Raw genomic sequence first — 22381 nt, 5'->3', positions numbered from 1 at the left:
CCAAAGCAGCAAGGGCATGCTGTGACCTCAGGCAGGGGAACAACTCTGCATTATCCCCATGGTTTAATCGTCATCTGCTGATGTAACATAATGCAAATCCAGTGCTGAAATCTATAACGTTGAGACTCTCTACATTGTGGACTTTACAGAAAATATGTTACAAGCACACAAGGCAGACTTAAGGAAAGTGGCTGAAGCGAAAAGTAAATTAAAGGGCAGACACAAAGTCACAGCAGGAATGCAGTGGATATAGAAGTATAAGGAGGAGCCTTCCTTCAAGCAAGACTGTAAACACAAGCTGCTGAAAACAGAGGACTTCAGGGCTGCTGGGAAGCTTGTAAAATTTTACGCAACCACTTAAAAAGTGTTTACGGTCAGTTAAAACCCTTTCCTTAAAATTACTCAATTCCCGGAGGCATCTTCCAACTCTTGATTCACCCGCTTTGTGAATGTTTTCATAAACTTTAAAATAAATAAATATACTTTAGAATAAAACTGTAGAGTTTAAAGCTGATGGAACGGACTTCACTGGCAGCTGTCCTTCAAATGCAAGCAAACTATAAAAAAAAATGTAACTGAGGTCACAAAAAAAGAGTCAAAAAAGATTTCACATGCAACATGCAATCATTCTCCCTATCAACAATGAGTTTTAACCACAATCCATTTCAGAAAACAAATCAGCTTGTCTGCACTCTCCAAAGTATGACTTCTTCCAGAGAAAGGACACAAAATGAACTACTGTCCTTTTTCCTCATTTCGTGACCAAATCGCAGTCCCACCTGTATTTTGTGGCTGTTGCCTGCTTTGAATAAAAGCATCCAGACAAGACAGTTTTTCATTATAGTTCCAGCACTGTGAGATGTCATGTCAGTGGTATTTCAAACCACATCATGCAGCTGAGCTGAGCTGAATCCTCAAAGCATTTAAAGTTGTGCCTCAGGTGCAGTAATTACAGGAAATTGAAGGTGAGCTTTTTGAGAAGAATTATGTTTTTCGGGCTCCCTGCTGTGCCAAAATATCTTATAATAGCTTTGAACATGCACCAATGGCATGATTTCACGTGCTTTTAATGGTATCGTTCAAAACAGTGAAATAGACTCAAACAGGGCGAGGAGGTTAAACCTTTCAAACACATCAGATATCCTGAAACATTGCTCAGTGGGTGCTGGATGTTCTCCTTAACAACTCACTTTTTAGGGGGTATGTGGATATAAACAAGTTCTTCTACAGAAAGTATTCTTTGTGTACATACTGGGAACCTCATAAGGGAACAGTTCCATTGTGAATTTTGGGAAAACATCACGTTAAGCTAATCAACTGAGGACAAGTTTAGATTTTTTTGTTTGCAAGTAAATGAACCAGCATTATAAAGACTTTAATCCATGCTTTAACCTCTTAAATCACATTTATGAAGGGATTTTGGCATATAAGTTTGTTTTCAAGTGGTCAAATGGACTCACTTGAGTGGTTTTAAAGTTGCAATGTGTTAACTTTTACACCTTCACCTTATGAAAATCAGTCAAAGTATCATAGGTATGTAAAGACAGCAGTTAGATACAAAATATCCCAACTGCTAAAATTAATAATAGCAATGCATTATGGTGTAAGAGAATGATAAAAGTTACTTAGAATATAATAAGGTACAATTCTCAAAATAGAGATGATGTTGTGTTTATGTTATGACAAACAGTACTACTAAAACAGTCTATTACAAGATACAAGAAAAAATGTCTAGTCATCATTTATCCGTGGGTTATATAATAAAATTTAAGAGTTTGTTCCTTTTCTGCTACTGAAGCATGTGAAGTTATGTAATGCAGCCCAGCATTGGCAATTATTCCAGGTTTTCCACAAAAGCATAAGGGCCAAAATCATCATGCCCGTGAACCCTGGATGGTGTGGATTTACAGATGGTTCGACTGCCTGCAGCTCCTGATTGGCTGAGAGATATGAGTCGGTTAAACTGAAACTAAGGCAGAACCCGCTTCAGCACTACTGACTGTAAGGAGATTTGACCCATTGTGTGTGTGTATGTGTGTATGTGTGTGTGTGTGTGTGTCCAGATTAAATGCTTTATGAATGCTTTTGTATGTGGGAGAATGAGCATTTATTTAATAAAGAGCTTTATACTCAGTGGAGCCAGGATTGCAAAGACCTGAAAGGAATGAATGAAACTTAACAAAAATTGCATTGTTAGTATGAAATCAGTCTAATAGGTTTGTGGTGTTGGTTGCCCCTCTGGATGAAACTAACAAGAAATGAAGCTTTGTCGTATGGGGCATAAACTGACATACATCTGACAAAAAGTATGTCATATTTTCACAACTGAGATGAGTAAACTGTGCACACAGTGCAAAATCAACATAACAGTATTGCTTTTAAACTTGAGAATGAAATCTGTCACCAGAGTTTGGTTTACAGTATCTTCCTGCTGCAGAAAGAAGCACCCAGAACGGATAATTTATGACAGTCAGACATTTCAGACACTGGCCATATTAAAGCTGACTCTCGCTTGCTGATGGTGCTGACCAGCTGTAGACATTTATGGTAATTCTGCACTAATTCACGCCAGAGATCTGTTTAAGCAGACACAGATCTACCCAGCATGTATACATTTAAAACTGGGTGGGTTTTCTTTCTTCTAGTATGATAAATTCAAGCATATTGCGTTTTGGGCATGTGCCAGTTGACACCTATATACTGCTAATATTTCTATTTGTTTCAGTGCATTGCTGCACCTATTTCCTGGGTGGCTCAAGACTTTTGCCCAGTAGGCTACTGTTTCATCTCTCCTCTTCTTTTTTACTGTTGTGTTCTTGATGGGTGACATTATCGTATACTTGCTGCTGTCTGCTGTAATCAGTGGTTTCACAATGGTGCTGCTGCTACTGTTTAAGTTGTGCAATCAAAATTAAGTTGTTGAAAATGCCAGCCAGTACAGCTCCTGCCTTCAAACACAAACAACACATTTATCTGACCAACCAGCACTGTATCTTAACCAACATAACAATCAGATGAGCTATAATAAAAAGCAATGCAAATTCCTTGAGGTTTCTCGAGGAGACATTTGCTACAGTATGTTGGTAACATCAACCAGTAAATCATTTTACAGTGAATTATTGTGAGTACTTGTCAGCAGAGAAAGCAGCAGCGTCTTAGGAAAAACATGCTAACATATGAAACCAGTTTTCAGTTTGAATCTTCAGGTGCTTTGTGAAAAGAATAACCTAGTATTTGTCAGACATGAGAGTTTCTGAACCACATGTCAAAAGTATTTGTTCATTTAATGACCTGCATGTTCAGTAGGATTACTTTATAAATGCAAACATAGACAAACAAGCTTGCTGAACTGTTCACGCCTCATACTTCAAAATCAAAAACATTAAATGATCCATAATAAAGAAAAATGTTCCAATCACCTACTATAGAGATGTTTTGATTGGTCCATATAATTAAAAGTAACTTTTTAAAGGATTTCTCTCTAAGGGAACTTTATTTAATGGTTTTCTTTCTTTAGATATCGAAGATGTAAATTATCTGGACTTGTTAGGAAACATAGTCATTAATAGAAGATAAAAAAATATGATGGAAAAATGAATATCAAGGAGTCTGAACTGGTAATTAAGTTGAAGATAAACTGAAAATGAGATTTTCTATTTGCTCAGTTCAGTAATATCAAGGAAATCGTCACTATGATGTAAAGCATTGATTTTAAACTTTGCTGCCACCTTGTGGTTCAGCAAGAGCAAAATGAAGTCCTTTGTCATCTGATAACCTTAAGACTGTATTTGTTTAACATCTGCTCCATGCATATATGCAGTTCACCATATATGAGCCAGCAAATGTCTAATGGCATCGCATTACTTATTGATCACTGACAGCAGCTTTGCAATTCAATTCAGGATCAGTATCTCGTTAGTAATTAATGAAAGCAGCAGCGTTGTTGACAAGTAGAGTTTAATAATTAAACAGCAGTATTGTATTTTATAAGCTGCATTTAACACATACACAGTACACAAATGAGGTAAACAACAGCTAACACTTGAAGGCTGACTATAAATGGTAACACATAAGAGATCTTGAATCAGTCAATCATTAATTATAACGCAAATAAAATGTTTTAAAATTGAAACTGCCTCTATGCTAAACAGTGAAAAATTGCTATTTCCTGTTTAATTAATGTCTGACATTAAACACAAACTACATAACTGTATGTGAGTGCACTGTAAGTGATATTCATGCTACAGATACTTCCATAAGTCAAAATGACATGAGGGTAATTCACATTAATTCAATCAACAGCACGCTAGTTAGGAAGAAGAACTCTGGATCAATATTCTCATCTCATGTGTTTAGCTTCGTCTTGCAGCTCCACAGTGGCTCATCACTCAGGGCTGCTGAACACATCATAAACCAGCATTAATCATTCCCACCACAGAGGTACAGCAATGCCTTCTGGTAGTCTCCAGTTGTGTCTTCCTGCAAAAACGAAACACACAAGAGGTTAAACTTTTGCAATCACTGTGCATACGGACACTTTAATAGATCTGTATCAGAAATCATATTTCTTTTCACTGTTATTGTGTTTAAATTGAATTATTTCCTTTTGGTATTTTTCCAATGACACTTGAATATCACAATGGCACTAATTAGCGTGGCGTGTGTGGCTGAGGCTCGGGTGGTTGGATCTTCTGTCACTCCTCTCAACATGTCGAGTTGTCCTTGAGCAAAACATAGCTGAAAAGAGCATTTGCAATGATGTTTCAGACTATCTTAAACATATAGATAAATATCTAAATAAATTAATATGCCCATGAAAAAAAACACAAATGCCTAAGAATCAAATACTGAAATAATTAAATCACATAAATATAAATATATAGATATACAGAGGTGGAATGATAAAATTTCTCCATGAACAACTTTTATATATTTCAGGGGACTGTCATTTTCTAATCCAGCATTTATTTAATCAGGTATTAGTTCTATTCATTGTTTCATATATTGCTTATTTATATATTAATCTAACATTGATTGAAATGGCACTGCATACAAATTGCTCAAATGTCCTTTCAGGCGAGAGTATGAGCAAAACAAATGTTTGATATCCTCCTCTCTTGGACAATCACATATCCATAGGTTGCACAGTTACATACACGGTTAATCGAGCTACAGTTACAACTTGATTTAGCAGTTTCAATGGACCACTGTCCTTGTTACAGTTTACATTCACAGGAGCGAAGTCTTTGACTGAATGTCCACAGCATGTCATAGTCCACAATGTCATAGTCCACAGCCCTACGATGCTGTGGACTATGTGATAAAACGTTTGAGATGTTCTGCTTCTAACTTTCTCTGTTGGAGATCATCGGACACATAAGTATAGCTGAATTCACAGCATAGTCATTGTCTTTAAGTTGCTTGATCGATGGTTTTGTCAAATGACGCTGCAGAGTAAAGCGACACTATAAAATACTCTAGGTGACAACAAGTTGACTCATAGTCTTACTGAGCTGATTTTTCAGTCAGTTTCTGACACATTTTTTAACGTGAAAAATGTGTGAATAAGAGCAGTTTTATTAGGAATATAGCTGTATTCATTTACACTTTACTGTTTCTACAAAAATTTGCCAACATATGGAAAATGGAAATGTGCCAGAATTCCAGGTTTAAAATTGTGAGAGGGAAACATGCTAGCAGGCAGATGTTTTGTATCAAGGCAATATCAAAGTCTGTCACAGAAACCGAAACTCACAACTACTGAAATGTATAAGATGTAAAAATGTATCATTTTCCAAACCTAATCATGTACATCTGACTCATTTTACTGACCATTTACAAGTAAAATTAATAGAAAAGAATAGTAGAATAAGCATTAATCGAGTTGGAGGAGAAGCAGAAAAGTAAAAAGCTAACAGAAAACATAGAGGAGGGGAGCTGAACTAGACATCTGTCACAAGTCGACATTTGATCACTTATCTGACAAAAAAATTTGCTCTGCAGACAGAAAACTAGGGAAACATACAAACTTTACCATTTTTTGTGCCTTTGTAGGGATATTGGAATAATGTGTCACATGTTTTGTTGTGAGATTGCATCACAAATTTCCACAGCCCTCATTGATGAAATGTTTGTTTGGTCAGCGTAAAATACTCCAAAGAAACATTCTATGATTATTTCTGCTCGTTCATGTGATGTAGAATTTTTAAGCTTCATAAAAAGACACCTTACATCAAATTATATTCACCCCAAAGTCTAAAAAATCCTTGATGAAAATGTATCTAAATTTACAGGAACTATGAGGTTAGTGAGTCAACTAAAAAGAGGAAAGACATTGTAGTGTTTTTGGTATTACACAGAACACAAAGTAAAGCATAAAGACAAGAATAGCTCAGATGATTAAATTGCCCCAAATAGACTGTGCTGTTGACAAAATATTTCTATTAGTTAGGTTTAAGAACTAATCTGTGTTTTAATATAACTACAATCATTTAATAAACTGTTTTTGCTCTCTTGAATCCTGTTGACATATTTCATGTTTAATTTAATCTTTGCAATTAGAGAGGTCCTCTATATCCGGTCATCTTTGCATTTAACCCGAGCATAACTCCATAACAATTAATGTTTTCTGAGCAGCTTGAAATTACAGCCTGAAGAACAATTAAATTGTTTTCTTTCTAAAAGAGGATATCTTCCTGGCAGCTAATGCATCTCCTACAAGAATGACACGATATTATTTAGTTGAAAGATCATGAAGCATGAAAATTGGTGGTAAAATCACTGAACTTTTACCAAAGCTGATGATCTACTGTAAAGACAAAGATGTAAAAGAAAGAAAGGGTTACAACTTACTTGAATTCATCATACAGATTGGATTTGAGAGGGTTATTGGCAGTTTAGCCCCTCATCTAATGAATTTATGTTTAAATACCTTGAATGTCAGACTCTGGCTGACGTGAGACATCCATGTTTGCTTGGTTTTCAAGAACCTGTTTAATACAGATTCTTGAACGTTGAGAAAACATGTCTCAACATATTGAAAATCATGGTGAGTTATGAATAAGAACCACATGACCTACATCTAGATGATGGAATTGAAAGGTGAACAGTACCAGGACAGAATACTCATAAGGGAGCTATAATTAATAATAATATTGTTATGAATTGTAATTGTTGCTATATAGGAGTGATTGATATATCAAAATATTAGTTTTGAGAATGGTCATTTCATCTAAATTTGGCTTAAAAGAAATGTTAATTATGTTCAAATGATCGATACAAAATAAAGAGGCAAATTTGCATAATGACTGTAACCAAGTAAAAATCAACTCTCAAAAAATGAATAAGAAATTGCCCCCCCCACCATCAATTCATCTGAATGTTGTTTCATAATGCTTATTTATCCATTCACTTTTGGCCATTGGGGAGTTCTAGAGGAGGATGGCAATAACTCTTCTCTGTAGGAACATCTGGCCCCAAGAGAATAGATTAATTCAGTTCAGCTTGTGAAAGAAGCAGAAAAGCAGTCTCATCACACCGAACAAGACATTTAAAGTAAATCACTGATCCCCACGCCATCACTGATGTGATACGAGCAGCACATCTAGAGTACGCCCAGCTGGTGGGCTAAAGTCATGCAGAGAGAAAGATGAGTATTCTTAGCAGAACATCAGGGTGAAAGCTGTGAGAATTACTTAATTTCTTAATGTAATACTTATCCTCCCCCCCCCCCCCCCCCCCCCCCCCCCCCCCCCCCCCCCCCTTAAGAAGTACAACGTTTAGTTTGTTCAATACAAACTGCTGAGTGATGCTCAAATGAAGAAGCTTGACTGTAGTTTTCTTTTATTGTGAGCAGTTACCTGGATGCTGGTGTAAAGAGATTGTTTGTACATCTTCTTAAAGTTTGCTCTGATGTCCAACATGTCAACTTCACTCCTCGATACCATAATCCTCATCAGGGTGTCGTCATCAGTTCCAGCTCGCTAAATATATAAAAGAAAAGGGGAAAAAACAACTATTCAGCAGCCAACACCAGAATATTTCCAGAAATTTGATCCAGTTGTAGTAAAATACCTGTTGTACCTGTTTTCAGGCTTTTCTTTTCTTTCGTACATAATCTTTGACACCATGATGTTTTATTTGGTCAGTAGCTTATTTCTGGTGTTATAAATGTACTATAAACATCCTTATCAAATAACCAGAGATGTGAACTAAGAAAATTTGACTTGAATAAATTTGCAGGCTGTACAGATTTGAGGATTTAGAGGATGCATGTTTCCCAACAATCCAGATGATATAAAAGTCACACGTGAGACTTTGAAAATTGCTGCTTGCAGTGTTATCTATCACAACAGAATAGACACTTTGGAAAAAAAGCTTGTTTAGTTTTTTTGCCTAAAGTTATACTCAGTAAGATTGAGATGCATGATAATATTTAGTTTGTGGTTATCAACCTTTATTTGATTAAAATGACGACAATACTTTGCTCTCTTTCAGTCCTATTTAAAGTGTGTCTGTGAAACTGGTATTTACCCTCATAGATTTATTGAGATTCTCAGCAAAATAGCCGGGGACACTCCTGGCACATTTCACTGTTGAGACAAAAAACATGACAATGTTCTGTGAAAATTGAACTTTACCACGTTATGCTGATAGGTTTATTAGCACTGAGCCTTGGTCTTTATCATTGGGCGTCATTGAGTCTTACCAATAGCAAGTAGTAAGTTCTCCAAATTCCCAGTGGTCTCGCTTTTAATGCTGTCCTCCATATCAGAACCAGAGATCTTCTTATAGGCATCAAATACTAAATAAAATAAAATAAAAATAGTGACACTTTCACATTGTAACTGGAACTAGGGAAACTTTTCCTGCCGTTAGTACCGTTAGAACTCTTATTTGCCTTTTTAAAAGCCTGGATCCACAAATTTCTCCTCATCTTGGCAAATAAATATGATCCACTCAGAGTAACATACTGCAAATTTTTCATCCATCTATTTGGCAGTTGGTGCAGGTTAGTGCTTAAAAGCTTTTTTTCATCTCTGCTAAGAAGCTTGGCTCTGTCAGACGTGGTGAGGAGAGTGCTGTTTTTTGGTCCCTGGTTGCACTTGAACATAGAAAATCAAGTTAAATGTTCAGTCGCAGCCAAAATCATCTCAGCATGACTTATACAAAGCATCTTACACTTCTCTCACAAGGTGGATGAGTGATAAGTGGATAAGTCTAAAAGGTTGAAATAAAAAAATCACACATGGACGGAAGAGTTAAATGTGTGAATGGGGCTTATTTCTGGAGCTGTCCACGCTAATGGCCATCCAAGCCAAGAACAATGACCACAACAATCAAGCTATAACTATGAGAAAATGTAAACACTAATGAGTAACAATATTAGAAAGAAAGATTTACCATTGCACCCCCTATTCTGATCTGTAATGACTAATGATTAAATAGTTTGATGGTTCATCTTTCCATAACTCTGATGTTCATAATTCTGATGTTTTTGTGGTTTATTTTATTAACATGTTTGTATATTTTAGCATATTGTGATGTGAGTATATATGCTGCTGTATCTACCACTGACCTGAGAAACCTTATGGTCACATTTCTTTCTCACACTGATGCATAAGCAAAGTACGTGCAGCTCCTTTCCTGCTCACTCAAGTTCCAGGTATTTTTTGGTGAACAACATCCCACTTTAGTTTGATCTATCTGGTACCTGACATTCCTATTTTATTTCCTGCTGTTCTAACCCATCCATTTCACACTTTCATTCGTTTGTGTGTTCAGTCTGACTTACAAGTCTGAACAAGTCTTGCCACCTTCTTCTGGTTTGTTCTTGCAGCAAGCAATTTTGGCTCAGAGGACTGCCACTGAGCTTGAGGCTTATTAAAATCTGGGGCTCTCTATGCTTTCACCTGGTGTCTCAGTGCTTTGTGCCATTTACGGCAAAAACTCTGTAGCCTGGTCTGTACATTTTCTTTCATTTTTGCTTTTTAGTTTTACTGTCAACAGGTAACACACACATGCATCGGAACATTAAAATTCTCTGACAATCAGCCTCACCTTTCCGGAGATGCTCTGCACTCCTGTTGCCAAGAATTGTGATAAATTTTTCCTCATCTGTGCCAAACTTTCCCTCACCGGCGGCATATAAATCCTGCAATGGCAGAGCACCTCCATGGGAACCACATTTATGTTCACACTAGCAAAGCACAGAGGCACAACTCAAATCCATTAAAAGAGGAATAGCTTTTAAACAAGATGTACTATTGCTGAGGATAACACCCCATTAATATCACAGTTACTGTCCGTCAGAGAAGATGAGCTTAAAGCTTTATTGGGAGGGTTAGGGGGCGCAGAACTATGCACAGTCACAAGTTTAATAAAATTTGCAACAAGTTGACATAGAAGATACTGGAGTTCAAAGAGATCTCTAATGCAGTAAGCAGGCTATTGACTTGTTGCTGTAAATGGTCATTTTTATCCCAATTTTATCAGATGCAACAATTGCATACTTTAACCGTTTAAGTCCGATGAGACCAACATTTTCAAGATGAACAAATATATTTTGAAAGAAATAGTGACAGAAATAAGGGGGAAATGTCAATCATACAAAAAGAGAAAATGATTTAACCCCCTAAATGGTTTTAATTAAAGAAATTAAAGAATGTTGTTTAAAGTTTTCCAAGACCAAAAGCTTAATTTTTTTAACTTGTTTCATAATGGGTCAACGCTGCTTGTCGTTGCCTTTTGACATAAAAAAAAAAAAAAAAACGTTTTAATTTCAATCAAGAGATGTATATAGAAATGTCCAGGGTGTACCCTGCCTCTCACCCAATGACCGCTGGAATAGACTCCAACACCCCCGCTGCCCACCTTTGGAGTGAGTTACTTTTGACTCATAAAACAGGTTTCCTGGACTTTCACGTTCATAATATTGCCAAAATTAGGAACATCCTGTCTCAGAGTGATGCAGAAAAACTGGTCCATGCATTTGTTACGTCTGGGTTTCTCTGTTAAAGCTGCTGCCCCCGCGACCCGACCCTCAGATAAGCGGCAGATGATGGATGGATGGATGGATGGATGGATGGATGGATGGATGGATGGATGGATGGATGGATGGATGGATGGATGGATGGATGGATGCATTTATTACTTTAAGGTTGGACAACTGTAATTCTTTATTATTGGGCTGTCCCACATATTCTCTGAAAAGCCTCCAGCTGATCCAAAATGCTGCATCCAGAGTTCTGATGAGAACTAATAGGAGAGATCATATTTCTCCAGTTTTAGCTTCTCTTCATTAGCTCCCTGTTAAATTCAGAATAGAATTTAAGATTATTCTTCATACATATAAAGCTCTTAAATACCAAGCTCCATTATATCTGTTAGATATTTTCCCATAGCATAGTTCTGCTGCTGTAGGCCTAGACTTCTGGGGGACCTCCCATGAAGCACCTCTCCTCGCTCTGCTCTCTTTTTTTCTGTATACATATAACATTATTGTTGTTAATAACTTGTATTTCTCTTTCTCAGCAGGTATCCCTGGTCTGGTGTTATGACGTTTGTTGTCTGCTCTTTCCTGTCCTTTCAATCCCCAGCTGCTCGAGGCAGATGGCCGCCCTCCCTGAGTCTGGTTTTGATGGAGTTTTCTTCCTGTTAAAAGAAGTTTTTTCTTCTTTCTTTCTTTTCTTTCGACAGCTGCCATATGTACGCAAGGATAGGGGATTGGATCGAAGAGAGGTTTCAGTGCAATCAGTTCAGTTGGTTTCCTTAGCTAGGCAATTTTTCTCTGTATGAATGAATTGGACCAATTTGGAATTGAATTAACTCGGTTGGTTAATGATTGTATTAGAATAAATTGGATTCTAATTAACTTCCATTGAACTGTATCTTTGAAACGCCTTGAGATAACATTGTTGTAATTTGGTGCTTTATAAATAAAACTGAATTGAATCTAATTGAATTGAATTCATGTCAACCTTCAGTACCAGTGCAGCCTGGAAGAAAGAATAACATAATTTGTTTTTGTGATGAGAAACTCCACCACCACTGTCTATTCTATACCGTGACATAAGCTTAGCATATTTACTGGAAATGGGAAATGAGGTTGGACCAATGATCAACGAGGTTTGCCTGTATCTAAGGCTCACTAACTTATAGTTTCCTATAAAGATCAAAGAGCATAAGCAACATTTTTTCCTTAGGGGTTATGCACTGGGCTAGTTTTTGGCAGGTAGCTGTGACTTCCTGAAATCTCTGTTGGTTAGCTGGAAACCACTTCCAGTTGCAAAATAGTCCATGTCTCGTCAATATGATTACAATCCTTCTCTAAAGTTTACTACGTTACAATTTGTGAAGATGATGCTAAACAAAACAGGCAGGGAACTAAAATCATTAGTTCTAAACAGGTCTAATATCAGCCTTTTTGTCTGAAAACAGGCTTTGTAAAAATTACCTGAACTCAAAAACCATTTAAAGCAAAATAACTAATCTTGACATTTCTTACCTTAGCATCCTGCTCAATCTTTTCCTCATCTACTCCCTTATCTCTGTTCCCCTACACAGATAAAGACAGAAAGGTGAGAGGGAAGGCAGGTGTAAAGACACAAAGGTAGGGTGACAATAAACAAAAGTAGGTTAGTGTGGATGAGCTCAGAGCCTCTCTCAGCCCAGGTAACCACTAAAGATTACATTATTCTGAGAACTGTGAGATTACTTTTCTGTCTGTAAAACAAAGCACATTAAAAAAATAATCCCTCCTGCACTCAAGACCAGACCTAAACCTCTCATGACTTTGTAATGACATCACCAGAGGCTCTCATTATCATGACAGATCATGACAGGAAACATAACCCTCTTGAGCACCTCTCTACCTGCAGCAGGATGACCAACAGTTTCCTATAGTGCCCTCCGGTGTCACCACAGATGTCTTTCTCCAGTTTGCCACCGAACTCTGGACGAAAGAAGAGAAGAGGGGCAGGAGAAAAGATTGCTTGCACTTACAGCTCACGATAGTTGCCCATGGATGTAATCGATAGTGGGCTGTCCTACGTTTCGCAGGAAGACGTCTGAGACAAAAAATCTGATTAGTTGACTAGTAGCCTTCTCTTTTGTTCAAATCAGAGAAACACAGCTCTTTGTCTTTGATCCTTTTTTCCTTTATTTTCTTTTTTCTTGTCCATATTGAAAAATACTGTCAGTAAACTGTAAACTATTTATCCTGTCATTGCATATTTTTATGTGGAAAATACTTAACAGAGACCAACCAACAGCAGCCCCAGTAAACATGTGTCTCTGCTCTCAACTCATTCAATTACCTTTCTTGTACACTTTGATGATCTCTTTAATCTGTTCACCAGTCCTGGAGGCCAGGATCTCAATCAGCACTTGATCATCAGTCCCAGCGCCCTGAGAATCAAACACAGTGTACAGATGAGCTCCATATGAAACAATATGGATTTTCCTCCAGCAACTCACTTCAAACTGTATGAGCCTTGAGCGTGACGGGATGAAATGTCTGAAAGCTTCGAAACAATAAGTCCATTTTGATCTGGCACGTTTTTAATCTGTTATCAGGGGATAAAATACACGAGGAAAAGGTGCAACATCAATATAAAATATTTTAAGAGGATAAGATGTGGTTGCATGATCTAATTAGCTATATTGAAAAACAATCACAAACCTCTGATCTTAACGATATTCAAAGTTAAAGTTATGTTTCTGAGTTTTGTAACTTTTCCTCGCCTTCCTTCCAACCGTCGTGACAGGACTTTACTTCTTGTTCACAATCAAACGCTCCACTGCTTTGACTATTGTAAATGTCTAATAAAATAAGAAGTCAGTATTTTAATTGAACCAATCAAGTCAACTTGTGGGCTGGTACTTGTCACAACTGGTGATTGAGAACATTTATCTAACATGCAAAACGTCATCTGGTCATATTTATTATGATGTCACATTTTTAACAATGCAAAGTATAAACAAAATATATGTTAAATATGAATGAGTAAATGTAATATATATAATACATTAGTGTTATTATTATTCATATAATAAAATCAATAGATTAAAAAAATACTACAGCCTTGTGATATACCCACCTTTAGCCATTCTATGACATTCACTCTTCTTCCTACTTTTCCTCCTATGAACTGGTCTCAGTTTCAAACATTTGACTGAATTACTCCAACAGTACAACTGTGCAAATTACTTTTATAGTGTTTGAGCAGACTTGAGTGAGAGCAGCTGCAACCAGGCGACCGGTGGAGATGGAGATGTGAACCAATTTCCCTATTAATAAGTCTGTGCATACCAAACGAGGCAAAGGTGTAGAGTTACATCTAATCCATTTTAAGGCAGGAGGGGATTATCTACATGGAAAAGAAACCCTTCCATTTAATGTAATTTTAATGAACAGAGATGAGTTCTTAAGAGTTTAATCAATGCAAGAGAGGAACTTTAAAGTTTAATGGGCCATAACAACATGCTGTCCGTGGGTTTCAGCTGATTCACATATGAGATCTGCAAACTGGATTAAGTGGAGCATCTGAGGAAACTGTCATTAGTTACCTTAAGAGCCTTGTGCAGTTGAGAAGCATCATATGAGGAAGGCGGTGTCATCAAGGCCACAATCAGATTCTCAAACAGCCCACCGAGCTCAGATTTCAGTGCACTGACTAAGTCCTGCAGTCAAATAATGATTAATGATTAGAGGAGCAAAATGATCAATAGCTGTGTTGGTATGGAAATCAACTAGTCTATAAATTAATGAATCATGTTTGAAACCAACAATGTTTTAATCATAACAGCATAATGACAAGAAAAATGCATTATTTTTGCCTGCTTTTCAGGCAGGTCGCACTAAATTAAGACTATTAAAAAAAAAATGCAAAAGAGAACATTTGTGCCCTTGCTTTAAACAAGATAAGCACATTAGCAGCATTTCCCCAGATTGCTGCCATTATCGGAGGATGCCCGTGAAAACTGTAAATGCAGAAGAATATTATCATTTGAGAATATTTCCTAAAAAAGAACATCTAATCAAGTAACACATATTCCTCACAGTTGGCTCCAGTTATATCACCATCTGCTTTACCAGAAAGCATACCTTTGTCATTTAAGTGTAGGCGTTAACCAATCACAGCAGCCTTTTATCTGAAGAGCTCAGACGGTGTTTTATTACGCTGATTTAGAGTCGAGCAGAAAACTACCTTATTTCTACAAAACAGAATCCACATTATCCATATCCAAAAGTTAACCAAATCAAAGTCGGGGTTGTTAGAGACATTAGGAGAACCAGGGGAAAGAGTTCTGGCCTCAGATATTTTTCCAAATGAGCAGCTTAAGACAATCTTACCTTTATAGCATGTAATTAAAGTATATTAAAATAGTGATACAGAAAATGAGTTTATCCCATGGCTTATTTTGATGAAACACTGTAATATTCAGAATTATTCTAAGGGCAATTTTGTGATTTTTTTCATTTATATTTTTCTCACCACCTACTTTGTCCATCTATTCTCAACGCAGCAATTACCTTTGCCAGAATGCTTCGCAATAACCTCCACATGTGGTCATAAAACAACTTGACAGTGTGATAGAACAAAAAGAGCATGAAGGCAGAAAATGCTCATGTCCTGTATAACTAACTGCATCGTGTTCTGGTCCATGGAGGCAGTTGAGAATTGAACTGTCTGTCCAGGGATTTCTGTGCTGAATTATTTCCTAAATGAGTATTGACTGCTGGTACAAAATGTCAACAATGCATCTGAATAACAGAAGTTAAAGTGGAAGACAGAAGTGGAAAAATACAGTGCAATATAATCCATTATAATGCTAAAAACATACAAAATTCCTATTGTTTTGCATGGAAGGTTACATGTGGAGATTCTCTACATGTTATTCTTTTCTCTTTCATTATATTCATCTTATTATTGCACCATTGTTACTATTACTATTATTATTACTATTATTGTATAAAACAATCTGGTTCCTTGACAAGAAACAAACAAGTTTAAGTTTTCTGATTTAAAAATCTCTGTCGGTTTTTTTTTACTTCCAAAGGCCATTGAAGGTTTTTAAGAAGATTTTTATCTTTTGAACCCATGAATGAAGTTGGATCAGCACAGAAATCACAGGTGGAATGTGATGATTGTGGTGAATTCATCCATTACTGGTAGCCAGTCTCTGTGTTATTCCCTTGAGGCTCACCTTTCCATAGGCTGTTTTGTACGTTGCCTTAATTTGTTGGCGTTGAACGTTGCTGCGGGATGTCAGAAGCATGAGGACAACCTCTTCATCCGTACCTGTACCAGAAATAGTAATAATAATACTACTAATAGTAAATTACTTTTTTAGCTTCACAACAAGAATTCTTCACACAGCCTTTAAATTTCTGATCAGAAATTACAATTTGCCCAAAATGTATTAATCTGTTTGCATAATACTTTGTTCTCCTTAACATAACCCAACTGGCAATAAATAGTTGTGAACAATAGTGATTGAAGCTCAGCAGATCGGCATTCAAAAGTATAGCTTCACGATAAACAATTAGTTAGCACGGTTACAAACAAAGCTGAATCAGAGTTTGACTTGACCATGTAATTGGACCAATACATGTTCCAGTATATTTGCGCCGAGTCGAGTTATCAACTGAGATAAAACCAAACTTTAAGACATTCTGAACCTGCTCATCTTGATTATAGCTGAATTCACTGCACAGATGTCCTGAAGGGTGTTTTGGTCAGATGAAGCTCTGTTTACAAATTTTTTAGAGCTATTTATTGGAGACTTTTATTAGAGCAGAGCAGCAGACTGGAAAAGCTTCAAGCGACTGCAGGGGATATTTAAATACTTTTAGTCACAGTTTTTTAAATATGAGAATATTTGTAATTCGGCTGCAATAACATACACATTTTTTTTTTTTTAAATGGAACTTTGGAGCATGTGCGGGGGTGATTAGACCCATTTTTGTCTAGTCCAGCGTATACATACAGGAGGAGACCAACCGCATTATTTGGGAGTGTTCGTTCAGGTTTGAGAGACTCAATTTCAGACAAGCATATTTACATGAATTTTAAAAGTCCCGTATTCACATATGTGAATATGGTTACTGGCCCCTGACAGTCACCAGCACTTCAGGGGAAAGGACTCAAACAGACATAAAAATGTTAAATTAGTTGTCAATTACATATCTTCTGCTTCCTTTTACTGTACCATAAGTGACCCCGGGCATTGCTGGGATCAGTCTGAATGTTGGTAAAATGGCCAACCTGTGTTACTACGCATCAAGCCCTCCAACTGAAACAGTTACAGGTAATTTGCAATTAGAAAGATCATTAACAAATGACTATGAGTCAACACTGGGTCAAATAATCTCGAGCCCACAGAAAAAGTAGAAGAGGAAGCAGATCAGGAGCAAAGAAATTGCTGGCTAAAGACCAATTTATACTTATGCGTCACGCCCCTTGTGGCAGTCTCGTCGTAAAGAAAATAGCTCCCCACACTATCGCTGGTACTGATCACAGCAAATGGTCAGTTAATTTACTTGACAATGGAGGAGAGTGATACAAGAATAGCTGAGGAAGTTCAAAGATATAAGCATTTATACAACCCTTTGTCAAGAAATTATAAGGAGACCAAATGCCAATAGTTCCAATTCCAGAGCAATACAGCCATTGCTGTTGTAAACAGGAAATGCCTGGGGAAAGCTAATCCGCTGTGATGTGGATGCTCATGACAGCGGCTGCTGGTATGTTGGTATAAATCGGCTTTAACAGACCATTGAGGTGAGTAACAGTTACTTAAAAGCACAGTAAATACCAAAGGAGCTGTTACTGTGTGAAACCAGCACATTATCAGCAGTAAGACCAAAATTAACGTTTATTTTAGTTAAGATTATAGGAGTGTTGATATAAGCAGCCTAGGAGGCTCATAAACTCCATCATCTCTTAGCCAAACAGAACTTAATTTTTTGGAGATAGATTACAGTAAGTAATTTCCTTCGGGATCAATAAAGTTATCTGATTAAACCTTGGTAACAGAACTAAAAGCTGAAAATATGATACGCAATGCAGTTGAACACTAATCTTGAAAAACTCACCAATTCCTTTCATGGCCTTATGGAGAACTTCAGCATCGTGTTTAGCGTTGAAATTCACGTAAGGTCGGACACTTCCTCTGTACTCCTGCAGTAAGACAGCAAAACAGAGACTTTAGCAAACTTTGGTTGTTTTTATTGTTAAAAATAAGTAACCTTTAGTTGTGAATGTGTTTATGATGGATGTGTTCATTTTCACTGGCAGCATCGATTTCACACACGTGTATTGTTTCTTAACAACTATCAACATCTTACATCAAAAGCAAACAAAACTATTATCTTAATTTCATGTGTTATGCTTGAATTGTTTAAATATACTGCTTTCAACCTATTTCTAAGCTTAAAAACAGTAAGACCCACTTCTGTTGAATATAATTTCAGCGAACACCTTAGGCCTGAGTTGGAAGCAATTTGTCTTGCTGCCAAACAAAACAATACCTCTAAGAAATGTTTCATTAGGTGGTTATAAAAAATTAAAGAGAATAAAAATTGCTGCTATATATTGCTCATGGCCATCATAAGTTCTTATGGCTTTATATATTGTCATCCCCAACTCACATCTAATTCTGTAAGTACAACTAAATCTGGTATGATATCCTGCTTTCATGCATTTGTCACAGATATATTAAAGAATAGCTTTGTATTACTTGGAGGTGCGGAGGCTGTTCTGCAGGTGACATATCATTTGTTGGGAAAGAAATAAAAAATGTCACTCAGCTGTAGCCTCTGCTCAAGAGAAGGAAGTGGAAGAATAATCTTTGGTAATTTCTTTAGTTGTACTCAAGAGAGAGACTTCTTCCTACAGTAAAGACAGAAGCATTGATATCTCAAGGTCCTTTTTCTTAAAGTTCTTTCAGTTACCATGATGTCAGTTTTCTAGCCAAGACCAAAGATGAAGTTTATTCTTGGTTTAATTTGCTGTCTTTGTTAATTAACATAGCACTGTTTTTTTCCTTAAGTTTGAACCAACAGACTCAATCAAATATATATGTTTACATTGTCTATGTGTAACACTGTCTTATAACCTGAACAACTCAGCATAACTGTACAGAAATTATCATCACCTGTGGGTGTAAACAACTCTACCGCAGAGCACATTCTTGGTCCATGAAGTTGCTTGAGAGTCTGGCAGATACTTTACAACACAAACCAGAGATATCTCCTTTATGCTCACAGAACGCATATTGTGTTCAGTAATGAACAGATGAACATGGATGGAGTCACGAGTCAGTCTGATTTTTTGCTGACAGGACTTGAGCTCTGTATCACTCTGTTGTTTATGATCTTTCCTAAAAGATCTTCAAACACTTCTGAACTAAAAGCCTGTTGCAGACTCATTTGGTGTGACTATAGTCTATGCTCCTCGTCTGCTAGATTAATTCAATAAACGCAAACACAGAGAAGCCGTGTGTCTTGTCTATGTCACCGTAACACAGACATGCTGCCCTGTTTTAGCTATGCTTATCTAATGCTTTGGTACAGACCAAAATTAAATATTCTTTTTACCATTTTTCTGTTGGTTATTGCAAAAATTTGGCAAATATATTCCAGTTTTCCAGAGAATGTCTCCCAATGACAAGTAACAGGCAGACTTTAACTAGCAGGTCCAGGGTCACTTATCTTCACATCCAGATTAATTATTATTACTGACACCATGCAGTTGAATTTTTTGATGGAGGGTGAAGTTTCCCAACAGTATTTCATTGCCACAGCCCACGATGGGAAGTGAGACCCATGAATTATGTAATGTGCAAACTATGACTGCATCCAGTTTTTTGGTTTTTTTTACCAGTACTTTTAACCCTTAACCCTTGGCTTTTGCAAGTGAGAGCCAAGAAGAAAAGTGAAATTAGTGCATAAAATGTTGTACAAGGTTGGTCATGAATTTAGTGTCTTGGATGTAAGTCTGCAAAGTGATGTCTCCTTCATCCTCCCCATAAGCGCTTAAGGTCAAATCAAATGTGTTAAATATGTATATTGCTATGTAACAGGACATCACAGTCAATACCAACACATGGCAAGATGCAAATAAATGTTAAACACTGACTGGATATATATACATATACATATATATTAAGCAGTTTGGGTGTTGTATTCGACATTGGATCAATCAAAGCTAAAATTAATGTCAAAAAGTAGTTTTTTTATTATCATTGCCATTATTAGAAAAGTAGTGTGTGCTGTTTTTCAGTCAAAGTTGCATTAGGCAGCATTGTCTCAAAAGTGCTGATGAAATTGTAAGTCCAGTGGAGACATAACAGCCACAAGTGCCTGCAGTTTCCATGCACATGGTAATACTATACAATACAAATTAGACCACTGTCATCAAATGAAACAGAGGTCTCGCCACTCTTCTTCATCAGACAGTCTGAGATATCTCAACAAGCTGAGGGAGATAAAATCAAATCAAGGATATATAACAAAGCTGCTCCTTCTCTTCGTGTGAAAGTGAGCACACTTCACAGACATACTGACATTTTACTGATGAGCGCATCTTCAAAGAAAATCTTTTCTGTGAATTACTGATTTCATAGTAATTAGAAGAAAATGGGAAAATGTCTAGGGTTGCATGAGAATCAAATGCTGGTGCCTTTTTTGAAGGTTAATGTGTAAGATTTGCTTGGAAAGGTATTGACCTTTAAAGAGACATGGTACACTTCATTACTCAAACATAAAGGTTAGTCCTGCCGTGTGACTAAAACATGCTGCTCTTAATTTCAGGGATGTGTGCAAAGTTATTTCCTGGTGCTCCACAAACCATTTATCATCTTTTGGGGTATTTCAGTCCACAGAAAATAAACAGTTAAGGGGAAACACTTACCATCCTTTTTGCTGATGAAATGGTGGAATAATTGCTGCAAACTGCAAGAAAAACAAACTTTAAAAAGATATCCTGACTAGTAAGCATGTCTAAAAACTTTGTCTAAGCTTCTGTTAACATCAACAGTTACAAAACATTTTCTCTTCTTACCAACAGGAATGTGTCTTCCTCTCCTCACAGGTGATCTGTGGCTCAGGAAAGCTATTTATTTACTGCCCCACTTTAAACCCCTCCTTGCGAGGGAAAGCTGACAAGAGCTGCACTCAACTCTTCTGCAGGTAGTGTTGCCTTTCACTCGCTGACAGCGAAACAGGAGATCATGACCTCATGCATCCAGGCGGCTTTGTGTGACCTTTAGAAAGCAACAATGATTAAATGTTTTTCTGAAGTGCCCAAATGTTTTTACCGACAGTGGATGCTATTATAGTGTCATATTAGTATTGGATGTAGTATTCGATAACACTACTCAACCCAGTACTGAATTTGTTATTCAAATTGATGTGCATATAATTATTAGCTGTGTCTTTGAAGGATCAAATAAAAAGGACCTATAAATTAATTACAAAATCTAATCCTAGTGAAGATTGCTTTTATATAAAGTACATATAAAAGCTGTATTACAAGATAAGAAAAAGTCAAATGTTGGGTAGTTTAATTTATAGGAGTAGACCATTTTTTACAAGCTTGTCATCTGTTTTTTTATATAAAATCCAAATATAAAGTAAATGTTCATAAGTTTAAGTACATAGTGCTTGACCTGGTCTCTAACTTGTACAGTCCACCTCCTAAATCATAGCACCACCCATGAGCCTGATTACTTCACATGTCTTGAGGTGATCAATATCCTGAGCTATAATTACTTCACTGTGATGGATGAAAAAGCCTGGGAAGGGTTGTCCTTCTTCTGAATAATATATATTAGACATGTCATTTAACTTAGGTGCTGTGTCTCATTTGCCCTCTCCATAATTTACTCCGTTGACATGCTTCCAAGCATGGTATATTCCAGGTAAAAGTGTGTTAAATCAAACAGGCACAAACAAAAGATTCTTGATGTGAGAAAAAATATGAGGAGAGCTAGCAGCAAGGTGCAGCTCATATATTGCTACTGCCATCCTCCTACCTGCAAACCTTAATTAAAGAGAGCAGTTGTGGGACAACCAGAGTGTTAATGTCATCTGGGAGGTGATCATGTATCAAAAGCTCACTGTTTCAATTCATGTCTCCTGACTGACATTGAAACAGTCAGGCTGTAGGTTGGGGGAGAAGCACGAAGAGGCAGTTACACGCTGCTTGATAATATTTATATCAGATTATTTGGACTTTTTTATGCAATTGAGAAATCTTCAAGTCTCAAGAGTCATCCATATGAATGAATGAGACATTGCTCTGGATAGTTATTAAGCGGAAGTTTTTACGAGAGAAAAATTGTATTTTTAGGAAAGGGACAATATTTGTAATTC

At 36.8% G+C, this 22381-nt stretch overlaps 1 protein-coding gene across 1 annotated transcript; it reads right to left on the bottom strand.

Annotated features, from left to right (window-relative positions):
* Positions 1-4084: 4084 nt before the first annotated feature.
* anxa5a (annexin A5a) lies at positions 4085-20954 on the bottom strand. The gene is made up of 12 exons (XM_072396332.1): positions 20919-20954; positions 18101-18185; positions 16210-16304; positions 14569-14682; positions 13317-13407; positions 12873-12952; positions 12506-12556; positions 10060-10153; positions 8708-8803; positions 8533-8591; positions 7860-7982; positions 4085-4479 (listed from the first exon to the last, which is right to left on the bottom strand). The coding sequence occupies exons 1-12, from the start codon at positions 20919-20921 to the stop codon at positions 4420-4422; spliced, it is 951 nt and encodes a 316-aa protein (XP_072252433.1). The 5' UTR covers positions 20922-20954; the 3' UTR covers positions 4085-4419.
* Positions 20955-22381: the final 1427 nt, after the last annotated feature.

Source organism: Leuresthes tenuis, unplaced genomic scaffold (genome assembly GCF_036924035.1).
Source record: "Leuresthes tenuis unplaced genomic scaffold, fLeuTen1.0.hap1 SCAF_11, whole genome shotgun sequence".
Taxonomy (NCBI): domain Eukaryota; kingdom Metazoa; phylum Chordata; class Actinopteri; order Atheriniformes; family Atherinopsidae; genus Leuresthes; species Leuresthes tenuis.
This window is presented reverse-complemented; position numbering and strand designations above follow the sequence as displayed.

What these genes read in the sequence shown, in the direction of transcription:
- anxa5a (XM_072396332.1), bottom strand. An exon ending in TGTTGGTCATCCTGCTGCAG is followed by an intron (nt 12,557 to 12,872) that starts GTAGAGAGGTGC and finishes TTATCTGTGTAG; the next exon opens with GGGAACAGAGATAAGGGAGT. An exon ending in CTCTTTACACCAGCATCCAG is followed by an intron (nt 4,480 to 7,859) that starts GTAACTGCTCAC and finishes TCGTTTTTGCAG; the next exon opens with GAAGACACAACTGGAGACTA.